Source organism: Corvus cornix, chromosome 14, assembly GCF_000738735.6.
Source record: "Corvus cornix cornix isolate S_Up_H32 chromosome 14, ASM73873v5, whole genome shotgun sequence".
NCBI lineage: Eukaryota > Metazoa > Chordata > Aves > Passeriformes > Corvidae > Corvus > Corvus cornix.
Window position 1 is genome coordinate 10,195,930 of NC_046344.1, and position 18,494 is coordinate 10,214,423.

At 40.8% G+C, this 18,494-nt stretch overlaps 1 protein-coding gene across 1 annotated transcript in view; it reads left to right on the top strand.

The window, feature by feature from the left end:
• The window catches only part of LOC104684974, a 75,338-nt gene extending 57,628 nt beyond the window's left edge, over positions 1–17,710 (top strand). Inside the window, exons 56-72 of the mRNA XM_019281641.3 lie at positions 162–275; positions 662–790; positions 1,272–1,433; positions 3,114–3,278; positions 4,360–4,525; positions 5,833–6,017; positions 6,566–6,658; positions 6,940–7,144; positions 8,059–8,246; positions 8,938–9,035; positions 9,417–9,601; positions 10,645–10,847; positions 11,272–11,461; positions 12,101–12,210; positions 13,907–14,026; positions 14,408–14,547; positions 16,716–17,710. Of these exons, the coding sequence (XP_019137186.3) occupies positions 162–275; positions 662–790; positions 1,272–1,433; positions 3,114–3,278; positions 4,360–4,525; positions 5,833–6,017; positions 6,566–6,658; positions 6,940–7,144; positions 8,059–8,246; positions 8,938–9,035; positions 9,417–9,601; positions 10,645–10,847; positions 11,272–11,461; positions 12,101–12,210; positions 13,907–14,026; positions 14,408–14,547; positions 16,716–16,731 (2,469 nt within the window). The 3' untranslated portion in view covers positions 16,732–17,710. The remainder of the gene's footprint in view (positions 1–161; positions 276–661; positions 791–1,271; positions 1,434–3,113; positions 3,279–4,359; positions 4,526–5,832; positions 6,018–6,565; positions 6,659–6,939; positions 7,145–8,058; positions 8,247–8,937; positions 9,036–9,416; positions 9,602–10,644; positions 10,848–11,271; positions 11,462–12,100; positions 12,211–13,906; positions 14,027–14,407; positions 14,548–16,715) is intronic.
• The last annotated feature ends 784 nt before the right edge of the window (positions 17,711–18,494 follow it).

Consider the following 18,494-nt stretch of genomic DNA (forward strand, 5'->3'; position numbering starts at 1 on the left):
CTGTGTTTGTCTCAGGTTTGGAGCTTCCAGGCCACAGATTTCCACTGAGTTTTAACATGGATCTGTCACAGCTTTCACTGTGGCTCTGTTTTCTTCCACTGGATGGGGGTCATTCTGCTGGTTCTAGTCTTGCTGCTGGACAAATCTTTCTCTGCTTTCAGCTGCAGGTCTCAGGAAATGCTGGGCAGCCTGCTCACCTCCAGCTGAGCCTGGAGGATAAATCCAGGATGGACATCACTGCCTGGGGTGGCTGTGTGACACTCACTGCAGGTCAGGTATGAGTTTTGCAGCCTTGGAACGGATGAGTGTAGCCAAATTCCTGTGTTCAGTCCTCACAGAATGACTTTTTTTCTGTACTTGTTACCATATGAAAGCCTTGAAGTCAACCATTTTGTGTCTCAGAGGAAGAAAAATAAACCCTGTGAAAAATTCTGTTTCATGTTGTCAGACATGGTTGTACTTGGGCAGCAGCTTTCCCTGAGGACAGACCTGTCAGCCCCTTAGGTTTCTTGGGAGAGACTGAAGCAGTGTTTTATGGGTATAGACCATCCAGAGGTTCTCACAGGGTGTGTTTTTGCCCAGGAAACCTATTGCCCTAGGATATACTGAATACTTCTTTTAAAAAATTACTTATATGTGTCAATTTTTTCCACTTTTCCAGCTTCAGAGAATAGTAAGCGTGGAACACCTGCATGCATGCGGGTCTCTCGAGCAAAGACCTACATTATTTAATGAATACCTCAATCTGAACTGGGATGACAAAAAATTCAAACACAATTTCACATATGAGGTAAGAGAAGGCAGTTATTTGTATCTGACAGATACTTGTATCTGTTGACTCACCATTTTCATGGAAGCTGTTCTCAGTAGATGAGAAATTATTTTGATTTTAGAGGTAATGTTGAGTGGATTTTAAGAAAGCTTCTGTAGAGCACCATTTTCGGTGAGATACATTATTTCACTTTACCGTTTACATATCTCTCTACACAGGAAGAAAGCTAAATGGAGGATAGTTAAGAAAGAAAGGGCTCTTACAAACTAGAGGCCTCACCTGTGCAGTAAATTTGCAAACCTTGTAGGACAGGGACCAGTAACAAAGCTGATAAGCCAAAACATTGTCAAGTGGAAATGTTATGTTTTGGAAATGTTACATTAAAATCCTGAAGCTACTGGAATAACAAAAGCCAGCCTGGGGATGGGATGAGTGGGTTCCAAGGAGTGTCTAAGATCCTGCTGTCATCTTTTAACTTTGTTTTCTTGGTTCATTGCAGAGAAATCAACTCTTGTATCCTGATAAGTTTCAGTTAGAAGCTGTTCTGGAAAATATTTTCCTGACCCCATGTACCAAACAGAAGATTCTGAGTAAAATAGAAACAAACTACTGCTCTTGCCTGGATTACTATACAAGCTTTGAGTTCTGTGACCTTCCAAATGTAAGTTTGACATAAACACATTGAACTTACTTCACTCTAAATGTAATTGCTCATTTGGAGACTTAGTTTTCCTCAGCTGCAACTCTTCACAAGAATTACCATACTTCTGTAACTTAAACAAATAAATAAACAGTGTCTTTTGAGGGACTGAGGCAGAAAGGCTCTGTTTGCCACTGTAGTGTATTCTATACGTCCTTTTATGGTTGTAAACCTCACTTCCTCCATGTTCTTTCTTTCCTCTTCCTCTTTCAGAAGTCTTTTAATTTCACGTTTCTGGGGAATACCAAAACAGGCTCATAAGTGATCAAAAAGAAAACTAGAGAGGAGTAAAGTGCTTTCCTTCCCCTGTGGGTAAAAGTTTGCTGGTTTTTATGATTGCTCTGCTGGTAGTTGATGGATTTTTGAACTGTAACATAACCTTATTTTTCTATTACACACATAAACTGAAGGCCCATCTATGATCTTCCTTAGGCACATGCTGGACCTCAGAGCTGCTTGTAGAGACTCACAACAAACACAGAACTTGGAACTTGCAATAAATGTTTCTCTCGAGTTTCCAGTGGCTGAAACACATCTTGGTTTCCTTATTTACTGTCAGAGCAGGTCACACTTTGTTAGCAACAGGAAAACTTTTTCCCAGACCAAGGTGTGATAGGACCTGCCTATAATGCAAAGAATGTATATGCAAGCCACTCCAGAAGCAGGTGCCTCTGTATTTTTGGACCACCTCTTCAAAGGCATCATGGTTTAGGCCCAGCTGGAAATTAAGCACCACAGACACTCACTCAACCCCCTCTCTCTCTCTCCTCCCTGTGGAATGGGGAGGACAATCAAAAGTGAAACTTGTATGTTGAGATAAGAACAGTTTAATAATTGAAAACAAAGTAAAATACAATAATAATAGTTAATACTACTACCAGTAGTAGTAGTAGTGGTAATAACAAAAAGGAAAAACACTAAACAAAGTGATGCACAACACAATTGCTCATCACCTGCTGCCTGATGCCAGACCCCCCTTCCCAAACCCAGATTTGCCCCTTCTGGGTAACTCCCCCCAGTTTATGTACTGGACATGATATTCTGTGGTGTGGAATATACCTTCGGCCAGGTTGGGTCATCTGTCCCAGCTGTGCTTTTGTGCACCTCCTCACTGGCAGAGCAGGAGACAAACGCACATCAGTCTCCTTGACTTAGGATAAACACAACTGAGCAAAACACAAAATATCTGTGTATAACCAACCCCATTCCCATTCCAAATCCAAAACTCAGCACTGTGCCAGCTATTGAGAAGAAATTAACTCTATCCCAGTTGAAACCAGGACAATATTCACCTCACCTCCCATGCACCCCCAACTTTATCAAAATGTCTGGCTAGAGTAGCTGAGAAATGTAGGAGCAAAAACATTGGACATTTTAACAAAATACAGTTCTCTTGCAACTGTTCCTCTGGTCTTCAGCTGTAATCACAGAACATGCTTTGTTATAGCACAGAAACTGAAGCTGTAATGAAGACAGTGCTGTGAGGAGCAGGAGGATGTGCTGGTTTCTGAAACTACAAGTTTTGTTCATGCTGTAATTTCATGAGAAATGTTGTCACTGTACAACTTCTCAGTACTCAAAGTAGAGCCCATTTGTCTGGAAGAATTTGGAATCTTTAACACCTTTTTTGTGCATACTTAGGTAATTGTTTTATCTGGAAAGCACCAGCTCAACAAAGATGACATCATTTTGCAGTCAGAGGGCAGATTCCACCTTGCTGGTCACGGGAGAGATGAGGGGTTGATTGGAGTATCCATAAAGAATCAGAGCACTGCTGATGTGAAGAATTATTCTTTGGAAATTGAAGTGAGTTTCTATTTTATTTTACTTGCACTGGGGTTTGGTTTTTAAAGGCCTGCTGCCATCTATCTCCCAAACGGATCAGGTGCAGGCAGTGACTGTAAAACAGCAGGCAACACAAAACACTCCTGGTTTCTTTAGTGCTGTCTCTAAAGCAGCAGTTAGGCAGTGTCCATGTGGTGTGACCGACATACAAAGGAAAGCACCAACATTAGTTCTTTGCAGAGCTGTCACAAATGTAGTAAGCGTGTTTCTAGTGGAGTGTATCAATTTTAAGAGGCTGTGTGCTGTTATAACTTCCCTTCAGCGTAACTGCTCTGTTGTGTGAGGTATGGGGTTTTCACCTTGTCAGAAGAGGGAAACAAAATACAATGCTTACACAAAGCATCATTTGCCAGAAAAAAGAACTGGCAAAAAAAGAACTAAAAAAGGCACAGAACAGCTCATATGATGCTCATTCCGAGAAAAATATCTTCCTTTTTCTCTACCCCCTTCCCCCAATTTTGCATTTGTTTTTAATTTCCTGTGAAATCAATATGGTGGAGAGGCAGATGGAGACAACAGAGTGAGGCAGAAAACTAATGGGGTCAGCACTATCCAAACTTTTCATTAGCAGGAATGTGGATAGTCAGGCACTGAGACAATAGACCACCCCTTAACAAAATTATTATGATGATTTAATCAGTAACAAATACTAAATTATTTTTCCATGTCTCTCTCTTTAGAGAGGAGGGAGATGAAACAAGTATCAGCCGCTCTGCATGAGCTTGCTTTATTCTGTGTTTTGGAATAAACGGCACAAATTAGCAACCTCACAGAAAGCTGACTGGGACATTATGTTTCTTTCATTGCTTTCATTAAAAATTTGTCCACAAGCCTTGTGCTATCCAGTCATTCAGCTCCTGGGCCAGTCACTCTGATGCTTGTGCCTCTCTTAGTGTAACTCCGGCATAGTGCACAAGCACTGGGAAACACTTCCCTCACCACTTACCCTTTTGTGGGAAGCACGATATTTGAGCACCATCTCTGAACGATCATTAATTCTGTACAGTGGCTTTGAATAAATGTTTTTCCTTTATGGCTGCAGTTAAGAGCCTTTGAAGATATTTCGCTAGGCCTGACAGGAACTGCTGCTTCCTCATCTGTCCAGAGCCAAATCCTGGTGGAGGGGATTATTGATCAGAAAGAGAAAGTAAAAATAGCTGCTTCAAAAGACAAGGAGTGTTTTCAGTACTACATGGGCTATCTGAAAGGTACGTATCTCACTGACAATGCTCTCAGCCACAGGACTTAGTTTTAGGTCATCCTGCAAAGAGCAGGGAGCTGGACATGATGATCCTTATGCATCCCTTCCAACTGGAGCTATTTTGTGACTCCCAGCTATGTGTGTCATTGCTATGAAGAGACAGGAAGAAAGGCCCTGTCTCTAGTGCTGAGCTAGCTCAGTTCATTCAAGCTATGGTCTTTCAGATAAAGAAAAGCTGAAGCTTAAAATTTGTTACAAAGGTCAGTTTGGGAGACATTTTCATATGATTACAATAGATGGTAACAAAAGATAGGATTAATTTCCTCTTGGTTTAGCCATCTTAAAGTTGTATGCCTTAAGACAATCATTACATTCCATATTCAATAAAGGAAATGAGAGGAGGCACCTCCCAAGACTGACTGTAGCACATGCTGGAACAGCTGGGATGTGTGAAGTGGGATGTGTGCAACCACTGGCTGCAGGGGATGGTCTCACAGCAGTCAGCTCTGACTGACAACAGAGAGGTAAAAACGGCTGTTGGTTCAAGTTGTGCCTAATTAGTGTTAGTGAGTTAGGTGAAATGAGCTGCAAGAGGTGGGGCTCATCCACATTTCAGCTACATTACAGTTGAGTGCAAACCAAGTAGATTTGGTGGCATCCCAGTTGTCTCAAACTCGTATTGCTGACAATCCCAGCCGTTGTTTCACTTACGGATTTGCCATCCCACACTTCTGCAGGGGAGTTTCTCTCATGTTCATGTCTTCACCTGTAAGTGCTATGAGGTTTTTGAGATTAGGACCATTAGTTTGTGAATCACTGAAGTCAGAAGTCTGTAGAAATGACTCAACTCAGCTCTCTCAACCCAGATTCTATGTGCACTTTGCCAACCATTTGTTTATGCTCATCAGTGCTTCTGTAGAAATTACTTGTGTGTGTGCTGGGTGGAACTGACAGGCCTTCATTTAAGGGCTGAGCAATTTTGAAACATCTGCAACAAGGGACAGTGAAGACTAAAGTAGAAAAAAAGGCCTGTAAATCAGTGTGACTGAGAGATTTAGATTTACATTAATCCAGTGCTTCCTTTGCAATAGAGAATCTGTATTTGTAATTCATTCACAAGCCACACAGAAGAGGCGGATCAGACCCTGACACTGATCTAATTTTCTCCTGTTTATCTCTTGTGTTTTGGTTTTTTTTCCTCCACACTTAACACACTCCAATTCTGATTGATCACCTAAGTAATTAAAAGCTGGCTTTGAAACAATGCCTGTCAGCGTTGTTCCTGTAAATGAAGTGCTCTTTTCATTACCTAAGGGGATTTGGAAGAAGGAATGGAAGTCAGTGCTTGTTCTGATGGGCAACAAATGGCTGTCATTAACACCTATCTCAGCATCAATGGTGAAAGGCAGGAAAACGTCGGACAAGTGGCTCTAGCAGCCGCTAATGGAAGCTTGAGTTTTCTAGTGCATGGATGTGGAGATCCAGTTCTTAAGGCTGAGGTGAGACCCTTGAGTGGCTGTTAACTGCAGCGTGATTTTCCCAGAATATTATTTGATTTTGTCATTTTGGTGGAGCACCTTCCATGTAGGCTTCAGGTGTGAATCTTGGTGAGTAACCAGGAAAAATTATGCAATTTTTAAATTATTCACGTTGATGGTGAGAATTAAGAAGTTCAGCCATGCCTAGAGATAGAAAATACAGGACCCTCTTCTAAAGGGTGAGTCCTCTGAGGAGGGTAAGGAAATAAAGTGAGAGCAGCAGTAACTGCTCAGCGTGTTGGTTACAAAACTAATGATTAGAATCCTGAATGTACTTTCACTTTTAATAGGGTTTCACATACTCTGTTTGGGGGTTGCTTTTTGCTTTTCATGGTTTGACTTTTCTGTTCCCATGTCTATCCACTGCATAATGCAGAAGTTGTTTCCCTTAAGACGAGGCTACTGTGGCTGTTTACTGGCATTTAAACTAGTACAAACTTTGAATGATTTGGATCCAGCACAAGCAATTTTAAGTTAATGAATTCAAGGTTTTAATAATCTTCTCACAGAACAAGCTTAATGAAATTGGGAGCCTTTTGAAAGCCAAACTGATAGAGAAGATAAAGAAGTTTGATGGAAACCTGTGGAGATTCAGGAGATCAGTAAGTATCTGTACATAATCTGTGAAAACACCATGAAGTGTTCATGCAGTGTTAATTAAACATTGTTATATTGCCTGTGGCTGTTTTGTTTTGCTCAAACATTTCAATGATTACTCCTGTGCTGACCTGTAACTATACAGAGACAAAACCCATGTTTTATGGTGGAGATCCTGTATCTCTGCACCAACACTGTGGAGTCAGAATTGCCTTGCAATGAAGTCAAAGCTTTGCTTGAGATCACTGTGTGTTTTGAAATTGCTTCTTTTTTGGAACCACTGTAGGTGCAGCATGTTGGTTTCCTGTCTGAAGCAGCTGGCTGGCCTTCAGCGGCCTTGCAAAGGGCAGCAGCATTCCTGCACAGTGTGGGTAGAGCTGTCACCCAGGCGTGGAAGCAAAGTGGCATTGGGCACGTTCTGAGAAGAAAGATCCCGCTTTATCTGGAGAAAATTCAAGACATTGTCCAGCAAATGCTGAATGAATTACAAAGTAAGCAAAACAGTGCAAAGCAAGAATAGGGGCAATGTCAGTGCAGGGCAAACCAAACTTGACTGTAAACCATGAAACATACTGAACAGCACAAGGTTTTCTATTTTGATTTAGGAAAAAGTGCTGACCTTGGCTCTCAGTGTACAGAGTGTGAGCCTTGATGCAATAAGCTCTAAAAAGGCTCTCTGTGAGCACCTTTCTAATGAAATCAGTGGTGAGGCTTTTTCTTGGTCATAGGAGGCTGAGTTATACATGATGAGAACCGAGCCCTTAATTCCCAAGCTGAAGTATTTCTGCTAACAGTCCCCTGGCAAGCCTTTCCTCCCAAAGGGCTGTTCATATCCATCCTTGAGTTTTTAATGCTTGTACTAATTGGATTTCACTTGATCTGGTTTTTTCCAAGCCTATCCAGTAGCCACTAATTCACTGTTCAGCTGGACTGTGGCCCATATGGAAACTTTTGAGAAAGGTGGTCAGCTGGAATTTAGCTGCAAGAACCTTCATTTCTCACAAGGGTAAAAACTCACTTTGAGCCACTTAGCTTCAGGCACTTCCCACTCAAAGGCTGGATTTAGTTGATACACCATGCTTGAAATCAGTTGTGACCAAACTGTCCTGTTGCTCAGCAGGTGCAGTTTGTGCAGTACAGCTCTGATGGAGGCACATTGCAGAGCATCCCTTATGTTCCTTTTGGACAGCAGCAATGTATTTGTAGGGGGGTCAGGGTTAGAGCTAAATGCCTCTTTGAGTTCACAGCTGTGCAATGTGCCTGACTGCCATGGAAACACAGCTGCCTCTTCCATTTTTCTGTGCCCCTCCTGCACTTATGCTGGAAATTGGGTGGAAACAAACAAGCAAACAGCCACTTTGTACCAAACCAGGAAAGGTTTGTCTCATTAATGTGTTTGCTTCAGAGCCATTAGCAACTTTGAAGGACGCCTACTACGATGTAACCTTGAAGCCACTGGATGAAGTCTGGAAAGAGAAGACAGAAGAGCACATGAAGAAAATCCAGGCTTTCTTGCCCAAGATTTTAAAAGATGTGTGGCTAATGGAATCAATCCAGGTGGCATTAAAGGTTGTGAAAGCAAGCTTGGATATGGTTGGTATAACTCAGTTCTCCATTTTTAATGGTTTGAAAGACAAGGCCCACAAATTTAAGTCTCAGATTTGAACTACGGCTACACAGAAAAGTTAACTATTTTTGTTTATTGAAATAGTATGGTTATCTTGCCACATAATAAGCCTGTGCACAGCTGATTTACTGTTCTTGCAATATTTGTCCCTGCTTTCAAAGAGTACTTTTCCAGCTAGAGGAGAGGTTGTTTTACTAGTTCTGGTTGAAATCACAGTAGCAGTAATCTGTCATCCATGTAGTTTTTACTTTGCTTCAATAGAGAGGAGGAATTGTGATTCCAATAAACTGTACAAATAAATCTGGGCTCTTCTAGTTGAAATGAAAAGCAAAAAAGATATATCATGAGGTAAATTGATATTAATAAAGATACCAGTCTTTTCCAAGCTACTGAAGCACATTAACTTAGTGAAGCATTGGTATACTTTAAGTAATGTTATTTGGGAAGAATATATTTCTGTCCATTATTTGTTGGTATTGTGACTAGAGTCTGTCCTCTGGATATTAACCTCTACATGACAAGATGCTGGTTGGCAGGTGACAAATGCAAGAGAGACTAAAGCAGAATTTCACATTTATTTAAAACTCACCTGCAAGTACTGACCCTGCCCTGAAGCCATACTGAAATTTGTTTTATAATCTCTTGACTCTTCAACAGGCTACGCAGCAGGTGCTCAGGTGGGCAGAGGCCATGTTTTCCAGAGCTGTGAGGAAGATTCGGAAGCCCTTGCTGAACCTGTACAGTTTTTCACCCAGGTAACTGGTAACTGGTGTTTTTGCAGGATCCCTGCTCTGGGCAGTGTTCTAAATGGGTATGTGCACAGTTAGTCTTCCTGTCAGTCTGCAGCTGAGGGTTCTGGACAGCCACCCAACCACTCTTTGCTTTGGGCACATCACATCCTAATGTTTATTTCTGTTGGCTGCCAGGCCCTACTGGGCAGCAAACAGGCTATCAGTAACTGATAAGTGGCCTGAGATGGCCTGGGGCAGTGCAGCTCTTGGCCAGAGTAGGGTTGTGTTTTGCTGTTCTAAGCAGACTACAGTTCTTATGAATATTTCACTTCCACATTTCTAATAATAATGCAATAGCATTTCATCAGTTCAGCAGGTAAGGGGTGTTCTCTTCGTATTCTACAGGAACTGTTCCGTGGCAGGAAAACTGCCAGTACTGCCTAAAGCAGACCTGTCCCTGCAGCTGGCAAATGTTACTACTTACCTCATTGGAGAAAAACTAATGAGGCCTCTGCAAGACCTCTACAATCTCAACATCCTTGCAGAGTACTATAGATTCAAACGGAGGATGATGGAGAGCCCCTTTGAACGTAAGCCCTTTCAAAGTGCTGCTTTGTTTTGTACCTGGGTCTATTTCCACTTAATTCTTTATTTTAAAAATCATATTTGGAATAGTAGTTTACATAGAGATGGTTATTAATAATTTTCCTATAAACTTACATAGTCTTTCTTGTAAGACAGTGATGGTATGTGTAAGAGCAACACTCTGGGCAAAGCTGACATGCAGTAACACTGCTCTACTTAATATTCATGCAAATTTTGCAACTTCTTACACTTCTACTCTCGAGACTAGAAATCAGCAAGTGTCATTTATTGCCTTATCCATATGCTCCTGTGAGTTGATACTACGGTTCAGTGCCAGTCATACCTGTTGGCTCTGTGTCCTGGCAGAGAAGCTTGGAAACTGGTGCCTTGACCTCTGCTGCCTTTAGGATGAGCAAGCTCAGCCCTACCAAAACTTCAGAGACAGTACTGCCTGTAAAAGTATTGCTAAAAGCTAAAGGAATGCACTAACAGTCCCAACTGTCCCTTAAAGAGAATGGCTTTTCCAGAAAACCCTTTTTAATGGTTTCCTCCCCAGAGACAGAGACACAACAGCAGGCTGAGTAGGTCCTAGTGACCAAATCAGGGGAGTGATGATCAGCAGAATTTCCTGGACTGCAGCTGTTTGATGCACTGTTTTGGAAGGGTCGTTTTTGGAGACAATATTCTTGTTTTTTCTGCATAAGAATGTATAGTGTGTGTGTGTTTATAAATATGACTATCAAGTCGTATAATGATAAATCAAGATGAGCTTTGAATACCAATTCAAGTTTATCGAAGTTTTACAGCACTCAGTTAAATCTATAACAAAAAATAAATAATGAAATTGCTTTGTTTCTGAGAAAGTTTTGTTGCAGAGCAACTACAGTGTAACTAATTAAAATGTAAGTGTAGTAATGTCGGTGTAATAATAAGTTGAGAAATTATTTTAAGAATATGCCAGCAAGAAGCTGTGTGTGTTGCAGTATGCACAGCATTTACTGCTCTGTGGAAAACTCACTGATGTTTCTTCTGAAATGCCATTCTCCAGATCATGCTATGTTAGTGGGGACCAAGCATCTTGTGACTTTTGATGGAAAAATGTATGATTTGGCATCAAAGTGCAGTGTACTTCTTGCCAAGGATTTTGTTCACAATGCTTTCACTGTAATACTAAATGAGGAAACTAGGAACTCAAGATCACTGTATGTGAAGATGAACCAGACTGTGATGAGTATCTACCCACGACTAAAGGTAGGAAGAGCAAGTCAAACATTTTTTATTTTTGGCAGAAATTTCCTTCAACCGACAAAAAAGAAGTTTTTAAAATATTAATTCTCAAAACATAGATCAGAAGCACTCTCAGACAAGGGCTTTAAAGTAACCACTTCTTAAAAAGAAAATACCTCGTCAAAGCAAAACCCTTAACTCAAGGGCTGCCTCTTTGCTCTCTGTGTATGAAAGAAACTTTTCAACTTTCCTCTGACATGGCCTAAAAGAATGGCAGTGAGGGAGGCTTTGCGCTTTCTGCTCTTTCGGAAGTTTAACACAACCCCGTTCTTATTCCCGTAATTCTGGACTAAGTTGGCCTCATCCCACATGCAAATCCAGACTGTGTTTGCCTGTGACTGAACTTACACTATGACAGATTTGAAATTGCATTTTCATTTTAAAACAGATATCCAAGATGTATAACTTCTCCTTTACGGAAGAGAACTGCCAAGTACTGGATCAATCCCTTGAAAATAGTACCATGAATTCAAGGCGAGGAACCAACAAAATAGAAATATCTAATCACAAAGGAGTTTCTGTTTCTTGTGACTTTCAGTATGATCTCTGTACTGTCACTCTGGCTGGGTGGCACCACGGTGAGTATCAATCATACAGCTGTTCATAATTTTTGCTATCTCTGAATTATCTGTATGATCAGTAGTACCAGCATCTGTGCAGTCCTTCACTTGTTTTTCTCCATTTATACACACCCTGGAAATGGCCCTAGGCATTCCCAGTAATTGCCATCTAGAGCATGGAATGCACCATTCCAGTAAGAACAACAAGTTCTATTTTACTGTTGATTCAATGCAATAAAGCAGACAGAAAGCAGAGGCAGAGGTACTGCAGTCAGCCCAGCCCCAAACCCCGGCTGAGAGATCTGCTCTAGAGCAGGCTTAGCTTGCCAGACCTGCAAGACAGCTACAGAGGGACGCCTAAAACCTCACAGGCCTTTTGGTATACTTGGAATGCATTCCTATCCATGTACCCCACACTATTCTAAAACTCACCCCCCAAAGATTACCAGAGAATGGATCTGATGTCTTGGTATGCTCAGGAGAAGCCCATGACCAGCTGAGACATGAGATGGCAATGCAGGCTGGGCAGCTTCCCCTCTTCCACACTAGAGCTGAGCCCTGCTGGACAGAATAATCAGAGCCCAGAGACAGCTGCTGTAATTCTCCTGCACCTACTCTGGACAACTCCTATTTTATTCCATTTTAATTTCCTCCCAGGTATTTCAGCTGGGCTTTTTGGTACCAATGATAATGAAGCTGGAAATGAATGGATGGTGCCTAATGGTTCCTTCACTGACAATGTGCAGGAGTTCACACACAGCTGGCAGGTAATGAACTGAGGGGCTTCTGTGTGCAGAGCTGCTGAGCACAGAGGGCAATGTCTGACACACTTGGTTGGCTTAGATGAACTAAAGCTCGATAGTGAAAACAGCAGCACACTGTATTGTTTTGTGTCTAACCAGGGAAGAGGTTGCACAAATTTGCTAAAAACTGTTTAAGAATTCCCCATAAATAGGCATTGAATATTTTTGGCCTATGTGGTAAGGTAAAACACAGAGGTGGCTCCTGCTGCTGCTTTCACAAGAAACTGAAGTTGGAGCCAAGTATCTTTGATGTTTTCCTCCTTAAAGCACCTCTTCCTGGAATGCAGGGACGGTGCTATCAGGTCTCGGCCAAATCTGTATGTTCATCACTCAGGCCACAATTTGAAGTTTTCTTTAGAGCTGTTAGTTCTAGGTGGGTATGTTGAGCCTCTTTGTTTTGCTGTAACAATTTTATACCAGTAACATTATACCTCTGCTTACTTCATGTACTCTGTCATCAGCTGAAGATAATCTAAATACACAAACGTGCAGTTGTACAGAACCATTTGTGAATGCAACCAACCAAGAAAAGTAGCCTTAACGTGCTCTCAAGCCATGTTGACAGGATCCTCTAAATCCCTTGTACAAATCTATTACCAAAAAGAAAAGGAAGCAGCATCTTATTACCACAAAGATTTTGTGACTGTTCCATTTATCCTGTTTCACAGAAGATGTCCGAGTTTTGGGAACAGAAATCTCATTTTCTGCTTTATGTCAGTGCTTTACTGTAAAAGAGATAATTGCTTCAAGTATCTTGTACTACTTCTTGCTGTTGCAGAGATACAGTTCATGAGCTTGCAGCCTATGTTTGTTAATAATGAGGCAGGATCACAATGTGACTGACCATAGCCACAATTTTCTTAATTGCTAGAAATATTAATTTCTAATATATTCCTAAAAATGGAAAAGTTCCCCAGAGACATTGAACAAAATAATCCATTAAAAGCAATACATAAGAAATTTAGTGTCATATAGAAGCAGGGCAGTCCTGAGTGCCCTTCGTTCGGGGCAGAATGGCTGCACTTGCACTACTGATTGGAAGGGTTTACACTGAACTGTAAACTCTGACTGGCTCCTAGGAGCTTTATCCCAGCCTTTGTCACACAGTGACCTTGCAAAGGACATCAGCAGAGCTCCACCATCACAAGGCCAGGGCTGCACAACAGAAGGGGACTGAGTGTCTCACTTCTGCAGGATGAGGGTTAGCACAGATTAAACGGTCAGTTCATTTTCCTTAGTAACTAAAGTAACTACAATTTACACTTGCTTAAAACTTTTTGGTGGTGTAGTTTTGTTGTTTTTTTTTGAAAGCCACCTTTACCTTTGACCAACCCAACAAGGATCTGAAGTTTTTTTTCTCCATCAGAAAGAGCTAGTAAAAGCACAACTTTGAAAAGAGAACTAGCCAACTGCCTTCTAAGTCAGCAACTACACAGCAAAATCCTTCAGCGAGTAACAGAATCAATAGGAAAAGGAAACTGGCTAATCTGCAAAGTGCCTCTCAACAGTAATGAACAATAAACATTAGAGCACAGTACTGAGCTGCCCATATCTTTCTTCAAACCAGCTCACACTGGATATCTGAAGAACTTGTCCTACGACCCTGATGTATGTAAAAAAAACCCCAAATCCACCAACTTCCGTAATTCTGTTTTCTCAGGTGAACAAGTGCAGTCTTGCACCAAAGAAAGAGAAGCCATGTCCAATTACAGAGAAGCAAAACATCTGTAAAGTGTTTTTTGAAGAACCACATTCACTTCTTAGGAACTGCTTCAAAGTTGTAAGTAGAACTTCAGCTAGAAGCACTGTCTTAATTATGTGTCATTCTTCCAAGGAAGACACATAACCATTGCAAGGATATGGAAGTTTAGTTGCAGAGAACTTTAGAAGTAAACAAACAGCAATCCAGATAGAAAAAAAGGTGGTTTTATCATCATAAATATAAAGGGAAGTTTTTGACATCCACAGAGTAGTGGCATGACTGCACTACTCTTTAGGATATAGGTCTAGAATATGGAAACAGAAATAACCTCCTCACTGCTAGGAAGGGAATAAAGGTTTATGAATGGTCCTAAGTAGGCAGGAGCAAGGGGACACAACCCCAACCTCTGGATTTACCTGTAGGTCCCCCTGCTCCCCTAACTCATCCCTTTTTGCCCAGGTGGAGCCCGAGCCATTCTACACCATGTGTACACAGGACACCTGTGACTCCCCAGCCTTGGGGGCTGCCTGCACCATAGCAGCAGCTTTTGTTCATTTGTGCAACCGGAATTTTGTCCCTGTGGAAATCCCTCCACAGTGGTAAGTTTCATTTCTGACTGCATTGCTCCAGTACTTGCATGTCTGCAATTCAAGAACACATGAGAAAACAAAGCTAATGAATGTGACTCTGTGGGCATGAGCAAAACTGATCCTATTCCCAAAGTGTTCTTCTTGGCTACCTCCCCTTCCTGCTGTTCACTCAGCAGCACACCAGAGCCCATCCACTGCACATTCTGTACTGCCTTTCTTACTTCATCCCAATCTGCTGTGTAAAAGAGGCAGAAGGATACCTGCAGAATACTGTGTGATGTCCCTAGGAGCTTCTCCTCTTGGATACTATTTCTAGTTCCATCTTTTTTTGGTCTGAATAATGCATTTGGGAGTCACATTAACAACAATACATATTATACAGACACAAAATACTCAAGAGACATTTTTGTACTTTTCAGCTTCTAATAATGAAATTTGTCTATGTTTTCAACCTCGAATACCCAGATTATCAATACTTGTGTTTTAACGCAGCTGTCAGCCAGACTGCAGTTTTAAGTGGATTCCCAGAATACAGCTAAGGAAGATGAAAAGCCTGAATGGAGCAGTAGCAGTTGCTTCAAATTTTTGTCATTACAATCCTTGCCCACATCTGTAGTTATTGTACAAATTCATTACAGAGCCTCACGTTTCAGTGAAAGTGCACACACTGCTGCACTGCACATTGCTGCAGAACAGCACAGTTCCTTCTCCAAAAGTCACTGGAGCCATGTGTGCTGCTAACTGGAGTTGCATTATTGATACTCTTGCCCAAGTAGTAACTTACCATATTTTCCATACTTTTACAAGACTGCAGTGGGAACATTTACACCAAATAAATGGAAGGATCATGCAGAAGAGCCAATTATGCTTTTGCTTGAAATGAAGCACTTCTGTGTTTACTCCTTTTATGCTCCATGCTTTGCTAAGACTTAGCATTATTTATTTGCATTTGTAAACTCACTACTATCTCAAAAGAGTGAGCTGATGCCTACAAACCCATTTGTAGTATGCCTTAAAAATCTACAATTATTAGCTGATTTCTTACCCATTGAGGAAGGGAGTAGTATTTGTAGATGGATTTGTTGGCCATAAAATAAAAACCTAAAAAAAGAACACTCACTGTATGTGTAAGTGCATCACATCACACTCCCACATGCTGCAACAACGCCGCATGTCAGTATCTGCCCGAGCTGTTCAGTTCACTCAGCTCCTAAGCAGTAGATGATCAGGACATTTCTGGGTAGCATCCTGTAGGCAGTGAGTGGTTTTAGCTCTCAACATATAAATATGAAATACAGAGACAAATTTTGTTAAATGTGAATCAACACAATATTCAGTATTCAGACAATAAGGTTTGGGAATAGCCTGGTAGCTGAATGATTGAAGTCAGCTAATGCTGCCAGTTTACATTATCTCATTTCTGAGGAAAAAGATTGGAATGAAGGTGGATCACAAGCTCAGTTAATGAGAACACACTATTAAAGAAGCAAAGTACATTGGGGATGTACATGTGAATAAACATATTTAAGATAAGAAATACTTCTTCTCTATCTAGCTTATTTTATGTATCCAGTTTTGGACATCATGTTTTACTTAAATTGTGAACGAGTTGAGAACAGTCCTGGGGAAAAAATGGAAGGGCTGAGGAAAGACATGAGTTAAGTCTCTAAATATGTAAACACTCTAAAGAGAAGGAAGTTGAACAGACCAAACTAAGGGAGAATTAGTTTTGACACAGTGAAAGAGTCTGTAATGGTTGGGTTACTCATGCACAGTAACTGATAACCAGCTACGGTCATGAGAGCAAAACAGAAAGTGGCTGTCAGCAGAAATTTCCTTTGCACTATTTCTTAGAAATTCATGCTTATCAAGGATGTTCCACTGAATAGCTGAACTACCCAGACCTCATAAACTTTAGAAATAATGCTGCCCTTTTCCTCCTAAATGTGAATTTATCAAATATGAGAGAACCTCACATCTTTATTTCAGTTCAGCGATCTAAGATAAAACCATATCTAAAAATGCTGGAGTACTTTCCCCACAGTTTTTTGATATCATAAATATATCTGATGCTATTTTTCCCTTCATAGATTTTTTGCATTTCATTGTAATGAGAGGTTGCATTACACATGACTTGTACTTTATTTACCTGGACTTCATCTCTTCTTCATTTTCAGCTTGAGCCAGTTCTGAATAGCAGATACCAGCTCTGAAGATGGAAGAACCCTTTCAGCACCCAAAGCAGAACAGTTATTTTAGGTAGACAAGCTAGAGGCAAGAATAGAGAGAGAACAGTAGAAGTGGGAATGCATTAGTGTTAACTGTAAATATCATAAAGTATATATAGTATAAAAGGAAAGCCTTCCACCCAGAACCCCTGAGGGCAAGAGCAATTATTTCAGTACAGAAACTATAATCAACCAAAACAAACTGGACATGAAGTATCAGTTACTCTAAAAGAATTCTCCCATTCAGTGGCAAAACTGCCTCTCCACAAGCCTTGAACCATAGCACAAATACACTGAAAAGCTGAGACAAGCTCTCCTCCAGCTCAGATTAGTACAAGTGGACTACTTTGTAAAAGCAGCATTATCAGCTTTGAGTCAGCAGAGATGCTGACTTCTTTTTTCTCCAGAAATGAAACTCCACTGTTCAGTGGTTCTGGAGAAAGTTACATTTTTTTTTTTTTTTTCCAAGTGCTCCAACACTTAAGAAGGCTAAGATAGAAATAAGATGGTTAAATAATGGAAAGCAGTTAATAATTTTCTCATTTTTATGCTGGTTGATTTTTCCCTTATTAATGTATACACTGTTAAATGAGAAACAGCCTTCTTGGTTTCTGTGCACCAGTTTCACACGTTCCCTTTGTGTCTTTAGAACCCCCTTGTCAGCAGTCAGTTGATGTGTTGGGAAAAGGTGACCAATACCTACCCCACCCATAAAGTAACATTAAGGTGTTACAGCCATCTCATCTGTCAAATCACTTTCTGTACTGTAGGTCACTTGATCAAAAAATTGCATTACCTTTCTCCACACAGTGCCTGCAATGCAGCTATTCCTTGATAAAAGGTAACACTGCAAAATCCATCCAATGTCTTTGCATAATATGCAAACACTGAAATAATGGTGTTCTGAACTATGACATCATGCTAATAAACATTTGACTGCCTTATTTTTATGCTGGAACACATTTTTATTGATTATTCGTAATAACAAAGTTGTACGGACCTGGAGAGTTGGGACTGGCTGGGTTTGAATGGCTCATAGACAAAATCAGCAGCTGCCTCTTGCCTCATGTACACTGCTTGCAGCTGCACTCACTTTCTGAACACTCACTCTCTAGCTTGATACAAATTAAAACACGATTCCTACACTAGTCAGGAAAAAATCCTGCCATTTTTAGGATTCACACACACATCAGATGGTGCTGTATAAAACACAGTAGAAATCAAGTCTTCCTCTGTAATAATTTTATACCTGCGCCCTTGTAATGAAACCAAAATTGTATGAAATATTCCTAAAATATTTCATATATTTCTATAATTTATAAAAATATTTATACCAGTTACTGATTAAAAAAACCACATCATTTTCTCTCCAGTCACTGAATGTCACTTCACTGCCCAACTAAGCACACCAAACACCTCTGAAAAGTCTTGAGGTGACAGCTTCAGGAACAAAGAAAAACATCAGCAAGTAGAGGAAAGGATTCAGAAGAGCTCAGTCAGCAATATAGAAATACAGGAATTAAACTAAATACTGCAGACAGCAACACTGAGCTGGATGCAGACACCAGGTCTCCTACAAGCTGCATATAACTTATCACTGGTGATAAGGAATCCATTTAACCACGAATAAACATTTTAAACTACAGCCACTTCGCTCAGCCCAGTTGTTCCATATCTCTGAGCTGTTCCCAGGTTCTGGATGTGCATAGTTCCTGTCTAGATAGTCCA